This window comes from Sipha flava, unplaced genomic scaffold, assembly GCF_003268045.1.
Source record: "Sipha flava isolate LNK unplaced genomic scaffold, YSA_version1 108_pilon_pilon, whole genome shotgun sequence".
In the NCBI taxonomy this organism is placed as follows: domain Eukaryota; kingdom Metazoa; phylum Arthropoda; class Insecta; order Hemiptera; family Aphididae; genus Sipha; species Sipha flava.
Genome location: NW_020271725.1, coordinates 2,151,333 through 2,159,815, shown reverse-complemented (window position 1 = coordinate 2,159,815; position 8,483 = coordinate 2,151,333). Strand labels below are relative to the sequence as shown.

The 8,483-nt window shown below is 30.8% G+C and overlaps 1 protein-coding gene across 1 annotated transcript; it reads right to left on the bottom strand.

Annotated features, from left to right (window-relative positions):
- Positions 1-2,065: 2,065 nt before the first annotated feature.
- Positions 2,066-8,085, bottom strand: LOC112686639 (melanopsin-like). Its single transcript, XM_025559022.1, has 4 exons — positions 7,665-8,085; positions 7,014-7,197; positions 4,074-4,255; positions 2,066-2,825 (listed from the first exon to the last, which is right to left on the bottom strand). The coding sequence occupies exons 1-4, from the start codon at positions 8,019-8,021 to the stop codon at positions 2,592-2,594; spliced, it is 957 nt and encodes a 318-aa protein (XP_025414807.1). The 5' UTR covers positions 8,022-8,085; the 3' UTR covers positions 2,066-2,591.
- Positions 8,086-8,483: the final 398 nt, after the last annotated feature.

Sequence of the window (8,483 nt, the reverse complement as noted above, 5' to 3'; positions counted from 1 at the left end):
AAACAACATTTGGTTATTGGTAATAACATAAATAAACTACTAAATCCGAAATGATTTGTTTTTATACTTAATAAAATTCAATAATTCTAAAAAGAGTTGTAAATAACAGAAGAAACATTTTTCAAAAACTACATAGAAATAAATTGAGTGGAAAATCTACATGATACGATGAAAGCCGTCAACGTGATAAATGACATAATTTACCGATAAATAATATAATTTCGCTGAAAATTAGTAAATGTTGTAACTGTAGATATTCGCTGATTTAAGATATATATTACCAGTTTAGTTGGAAAATTACGTAGAGCAAATTAGCTAACTTAAGAGTCTTATTAACTCATACTAAGGTTGGTGCCGTTTTTGAATTTAGCGATAAAATGTATATGTAAATTTAGATATTTAATCTTTCTTTTTTTTCGATCACGGCTCAGTAAGGTCAACATGCCGTGTACCAGTGTGAGTCTTATTTATGAAGGCCCAGTGATTATTATATGTGACGTAGCTTCGTTAATCAAAAATAAAATAAACGTAAATAGCTGAGTAAAACCACAATTTATGACAGTTGATTCGTTAATCCTGACTCGTAGTAATATCACAGATTATATTATTATATACGACACATTCAAACTCAAAAATTAATTTAATAGATGAATAGGGATCTAGAAGAAATATTAACTTCATGGGTGTCTGATATTAAATTGAAATATTATCCAATGGCAATAAAATTTGTTCAGGTCCAAAAGAAATTGGCTATTGACTCAGATAGATAAGCAATTGAATAATATAAAGTTTACAGCGAGGATAGTATTGGTTTCAGCAGGGGTTCCTTAAGATTATTGATGATTATTAATTAATGTCTATTAATATAATAAAATAATAATTTAGTTTATTATTATGAATATATGAAAATTATAATAACTTATCGACAGTCTTAGAAAATTACGTCATTGACCGGTGAAAGTAGTAAATTTGAATTTAAAATTCTCTTTTTTACAAAATTCACCCACATAATTGAATAAATTTGGTAAAAGACGTTATTTACCGGTAAATTACGTATTTTACCATATATCGACTTTCAACGTAACACACACATAAGTGAAAAATTAGTAGACTATGAGAATAAGTATACATTTCTAAGCGTTGTAACTTTTTTGATTTAAAGACTAATGTTAAACAATAAAAACATTATATTTTTTAATTATTTTGTAAGATATTTAAATACAACGATCCTATTAAAACAAATATGTCAGTTCATTAAAGCAGGTATAAACATTAAAAAAAATACAATTGTTGCTAACATTGTTTATTAACTAACATCTAATTGTAAAGAATATTTTAAAATAATAATAAATAACTTATATAAACTACGATCTCATTAATATTAACAATTATTAATATTTGTCTTTCAAATGTACTTGCAAATAAAATCAAAATTAATAAGTCTTAAATACAAAAAAAAAAAAAAAAAACTATTAATATTACTAATTGATATTGACATATGAGTAAATGAAGTTATTTTTATTGAAAACTAAGTATATACACTTGTTTTCTTTTTTCATTATTTTCGCCATTAATGGGGGAGTTTAATTTTTACAATTGCAAATAGTTGTGAATGTACACGGATGGAATTATAATATTGAAATATTCGTCTAAACTAGGGCGTCGTGATCATATATGATTATTAGAATACATGCAGGGGTGGTTCCAGGGGGACCTAGGGGCCGCCCCTCCCAATCCCGTACCTTATTTATAAAAAAATTTATATTATTAACAAAAAATGCATATTATAATATAGACTATCATACGACACGCACAAGTATGTAGATAGAACCATAGAAGTATGACGGTTGAAAGGAGTTTCTCCACACTTCAGAGACTAAAAACCTGACTTCGTTCAAAGATGACTGAAGATAGACTATCAGCATTATGTCTAATTAATTTATATTATTAAGTAAATATTCTAGATCAAATAGATCATATTATTGATATTTTTATCAATTTTAAAAATAAACGACTTGAATTTGTGTTGTAAAAATTGTTGTTTTCTTTTTGTTATAAGATTTTGTAAAATTATAACTTAACCCCCCCCCCCCCCTAACCAAGACTCTGAAGCCGTCCCTAAATACACGTGTACAAGTGACCCGGAGACAAATATCAAAAAGCAATATTAATATTCGTGTTTGGAATACATGGATATTTTTTACCGATACTCATGTATTTAATACCCATTGGTTGTGTAATTATTATCCGTAACATTTATGATTTATTTGAAAATACAACGATTTATCTAATTAATAACATTTACATTTACGATACTGTAATTTTTCTATTTTTAAGAACGATAATTCGAGAATATTTTGATCGGACATCATATACGGATAATGTCAGGTGCACGGGTAATGTCGGGTACACGGGTAGTATGCACGTGTATCGTGAATACACGGACCTTAATCTCGTTAAAATAAGAACAAATGTACCCGTGTAATTCATTATACGTGTAATGACGAGCACTAGTCCAAACCAATATTTTATAATTACACCATGACAAATATAATGTATCATAAATATTAATATACCGACTATGTCTTCACCTACGATACTTCACATAACTTTTTCGTAGAGCTACTGTGGTATATAACTGCAATACCTTTAATATTTTCATCACTATGTGGTTGTAGGAAAGCCGACCTGATCAACTTCCAGTGCTGCAATACGTACAAGTATGGGTCTAATATAATGTGAACCACAATCAGCATGTCACTAACAATATTGAATGGACGCATCTTATTGTCGTCGTCAATTAACCTGTTTAACGGTATTAACACCTGTCGAAAACGGAAGATATAATTTAAATATGCATTTTATTTAGTTATTTTGAAATCATTATCGTATAGAATCAGTAATTAATTTGAGTTGATTTCGAAGGAACGCGAGAAGGTTGGGTCCAAATTACATTGGACCCAAACTAGTAACAATTTTATTACACAATAAAAACCTCCAGAAAGAAGACACATTAAAAAAAAAAAAGTTTAGAATTAAAGTGACAAAAATATGTTACGAGAATTCTTAAGTACTCGTAATAGCGAATAAAGGCTAATCAATTAGTATAAATTAAAATCAATTACTTTCTCTAAAGTCTTTTTATTTACGAATTACTTTTCCCAAAGGGTTTTATTTACAATTACGAATATATATTCGGAATGATTGATGAGCATGATAAAATTGAATAATTAATATGTTTTTGATGTTTCAGACTATGATTCTCGATATCATTCATATCAAAGTTTTAAATTATATTATTTTTATACAAATATAATTTATTCATATTTCATCTGACAATGCATAAAATGTTTTTAATTTTCGGGATTTAATTGAATTAATTTTGATTTTGTAATTTTCAAGTATTAACCAAGTATTTGTTATTTGTACATAGATTTTCTAAAATATAATTTTATTAAATACGGTTATATATGTTTAAACACTCGTGTTAATTAGTGACTAAATAATTAAATTGATCATGTCTGCTGTATTTTAAGATTTAAATTAAAAATATTTATGTATTTTTGTGATTTTCCATTGTCATCAATAAATGTTGAATAACAGATAAAAAATATATGAAATATATTTGATATTATAGTCTTAGTTTTCATTTTGGGTACAATGAATTTCTTCTATAATCTAAATTAAATTTATTATACCCATTTAAAGCTGGATACGATTTCAACGATGATAGAATAGTATAGTTGAAACAAAAAGTATAGAAACGAGTTAATTATGCGCTTTTGATATTTACTTTATTTCTGATATATGAAAATCAACTCAAATTTTACTTTTTAAAATAAAAATTAAAAATAATTCTAAAATGAATCTTGAAAATTCTCAATAAGAAAATAAGATAGTTAAGAAGTGGGAAAAAAATTTCAGCTAAACTACATTTATAACATGAATAATCAGGTTTTAATTTTATTGATATAACTCACGTAAAAAAAAAAATATTATTATTAAAAAAAACCGTTTCAATACTGCTAATCAACTACAAATTATTTCTAAATACTAAAAAAATTTTCTACTACCACATGCGGGATCCAACAAAAGAGAAACGTGACGCTCAACAACAACATAAGCCAGCTAAACGATTTTTCTCTCTTGGTAGCCACTGCGCACGTCAATAACTTTCCCCGACTTACGTTTTTCACATTCAATAATCTCATAACTTTGAAATTCATGTATAATGTTGACAAGCACTGCAATAAACCTAAAAAAAAAATGTAGTATTCTTATTATTATATTTTTTTTATAAACCTTCATAAAGGAGAGCATTTTTTTTTCAATTTTTTGCTATACTGTAATTTTATTTAATATTTTATTAAATTAAAAATTAATTAACTCACTATTCTATTTCGTATAAAAATATAGTAAATAACGTAGAAGATACAGTAGCCAATAATTATGACATTTATTTAAAAGTGAGAGTGTCATAAAAATTGCTTATTTATCGCTATAAATTTGAGTGAAAAAATAATGGTAACGCAGTATTAGGAACCAATATTAAATTTAACATTTATAACTCCGAAGTTAAAATTTATTAAATATCATAAAAAATTAAAATCACCAAAATGTTGTATTTTATTATTAAGGCCATCATCAGGGAAGAAGGCAACGGTACTATTTTTCCTAGGCCCCAGTCAAGGAAAATTTAAAGAGGGCGTAAAAATTTGCATTATGTTCATAGCCAACATAACATCAATTCATTTTCATAATTACTATAAAAATAACTTTCATTGAAAACTGTAAAGATAAATTATGAATAATATACAATCCTAAATATTTTAAGAGTTGCAAGAAATTCTGAAAGAATATTTTAATATATAATTAACATTATAAATAATTATATTTTAAGTGATAAAATATCTTTACCTAAAGTCTTTTAGTACTTAGAATACTTGGAATACTGAAACAGGAATCAAAGTACCTATATTAAAATATTTTTGAACAATTTTTACTGTAATAAAAAATAATAGTAGTACTCATAATAAATAACTGATCAAACGATACAAATAAATATATTGTTTGTGGGCGTCGTGGTGGAATGAGATAAAGTGGGTGTATCTAAATAGTAGCCGGCTCAAATCTACTGGCGATTTCGCTGTCTGAGCGGAAAATGATGTCCCAGAAAGAGAAATCACAATTACCCCCTTCTATTAACTAATTAAAATAATTGTAAATAAAAAATGACTCATGTTCTGATATTCCTCCAAAAAAATTTAATCAAATACATAAAACTCATAATTTTAGCATTATTATACATTAATTTATTGGTCTCTTTTCGATAGCCATAGAAATAATCATATTCATGTTTTACAATAACGATACTTATAACGATTATAATTACAATACAAACTTTTAAAAAAAGAGCAAATTCTTAAGTGGGATTAGATTCTATGGTCAGTTGAATTACAAAAACAAGTGAATGATATTGCTGTATTGTTTATTTGCTATATTTGCTACTTAATACCAATGCGCCATTGCTTTAGAAAAAAAGATTCTGAGTAAAAAAAGTCGGGTGGATCTGTACATATATTTCTAAAAATAGTTGATAAAATAATAAAAACAAATTTCTTATTAAAATAGGATGAATATTTTGTATTATAACTAATAAAGAAAAAAGACATTCAACATTTGGGAAATTCAAAAATTCCCAGTGCCTATAAACTACACAAACTCTATAAAAAAAATATTTTGAAACTACTAAATAACTAATATCGATAAATGCAAATTAGTTAAAATATAAATCTATATTTTGCAAAGAAAATCTTATAAAAAAATCTAGTATGATTTTTAAGCTTCAAGTACGAAAAATTTTTAAAAATTTAATTTAATTTTTTTGAGTTACAAAAATTCGATTTTGTCGTAAACCAATATAATACAAATGTTGTCGTTTTTTTTTATAATTTTTCAAAAATTGCTTAATGCTGTGTCGACCGTCTTACTTACACACGCATCGCGCTCGTTAGCGCTATCATATTATTTATAATTTAAATTCTGCAATTGGCCCATTAATGACCCTTCTAACCGAGGTCTTAAACAAAAGCTTATTTCCGTAAATAATATTATTTCATTTATTATTCAACAATATTCACCATATTTTATATTTGTGCAAATAAGCTAGTCTCGTACTAAGTTAATATATAATATTATTAATATTATTCGCCTAATTGTATATGTTATTTAAGTATCGACATTAAATAATATATAACTCTCACATAGCAAGTAAATTACAAAAAGGCTATCAAAGACCTAAGATGTTATACCCTCTTTTAAATCGAAGTTCAAAGTTAAGTTGAAAATGTTCCTTATTACTTTAGAAACTAGCATGGGGAGCTTCCTCAATTACCCCTATCAACAAAATACAAATATTTCAATCTAAAATATTATGAATAATATCAAATGCCTCATGGTTCATCGGAAACACGGCACTTCACATTGATTTTAAAATTCTCACAGTCAAAACTTATATAAAAAATATCGATAAAAGTTAAAACACAATTGTCCAAATTAGGAGCGCAATTTTACCACTAATCTGATTTTCCTCTACAACGACGGCTCAAACGGGATAATAGCAACTTTCAACTGTAGTCTACAATTTTCTATTTTGCATGTTACACTTTGATTTGTTGTTAACTTATACTATGTTATTATGAAATTATTATTATTATTTTTTTTTTTTTTATACAGCTGCAAATATTTATTAATGTCAAACTATATATTATAATCATCATCAACATCGTCAGTAAAACTTTTATATCAAAATAAAAAAAATTTTAAAAAAAGTAGGATATCAAACTAATATATATACTGTTGTGTAATAAATAAAATGGGTTCTTGTTTTTATCTTAACCTTTGGAAACGGACTAGAAACCCGATGATGATTGTGAGTTATAATTAAATTATAGTTATAGTTATAGTTAAATTATAATTACACGATAATACTATTGTACGCAGTTGATACTCACCGACGGAAAAGTACACGTAAACGTACATCACGTCTAAAGTTTTTTTAGCGTGTCGGTACCGCACGCACGTCGACGAATCCTCATCCCAATAAATGCCGAACCCGAAAAATGGTGCGCACGCCAGACACAACACGCCAAACCAAAGCGCGAACATCGTTTTTTTCAAAAACCAAAGGTTTATGCACTGAAAGTACAAACATTTTTGTAAGAATATCGTGATGTTAAACGTGAACACAAGCGTTTCAAACGATCACGCGTATTCCGAATAGATCGTAGAACAGGAGCGGCAAAAACGTTCCGATGATAAAATACGTGTTTCGGTGTTAATCGCCGATGGTATCACCCGCGTCGGAGTGCATAAGTAGGAGACGGATTCGTACGATATCTCGCGGAGAAATATTAACATTTGTTACGAATAACCCTCCCCTCCGGATTTCGGGAAGGTAAACATTCGGAATACGGGTACGTGGTTCGATCGAACGCCGTGACGTTAAGAACAGTTAACGGCTTTGCAACGTGACTCGAGATTGAGTGCCCGACGAAACCGTTGACCAACGACACGATGTTTTCACTCGGGTACCGAAGTCGCCGCGAACGGATCGTACCCGTACCGGTGCAGTGGTGTACCGCGGCACGGTACCGCACACGTACCTTTTGGTATACGAACGGCTTGGTGAGGGCCAGCCACCGTTCGGCGGCCATGACGAAGGTGACCGCGGGACCGGACTCGACCGAGACGAAGCGCAACAGGACGCGGGACCGGCACGTCCACGCAGTGGACACCTTCGTGCCCGGCCGGTACGCGTTCGCGAAGAACATGGCCAGCAGCCCGTTGAGCGCGACCGCGTCGTTAACGATCAGGCACCGCAACATGAACGCGTACTTGCGGTGGCCGCCGTCGCGGGTCCTGCGGAGCACGTAAAGCGCCGCCGCGTTGCCCAGCATGCCGACGGTGTAGGACACGCCGAAGTGGACGCCCAGCACGGACAGGTACTTTGAGCACAGCATCGCCGCGAGCGCCGCAGTCGTCGGCACCAACGTCGTCGCGGCGGTCACGTTCGTCGGCACAACCAGTTCCATTCCGTGGCTATCGTGTTCTGCGGAGCCGCCGCCGAACGCCCTCGCCTTTGTCCTCTTACCGCGACCACCGACTGTCGTCGGCCGTCCACCGGTGGCGCGCGCGCGTTTCGGGCGGGGAAAAAACCGATCGCGACGTCGTCGGTCGCAGGGGGCCCGTGGACGGCGAATCGAGTGCCAGATCACTTTTTCTCGGTAGACTGGGTCCCGGAGGAAAAGGGGAAACAAATCATTATAGGTAATAGGTAGAAATAGAGTCCCGGCGAAAAACGAATTATACGTTCATTACAAATGATCATCGTTGGAATTACAAGTTTATAACAATGGCATAAATTGTTCGCATCGAGAAATCAATTTTTGTTTAATTATTGTAATTAAATTAAAATATTACTA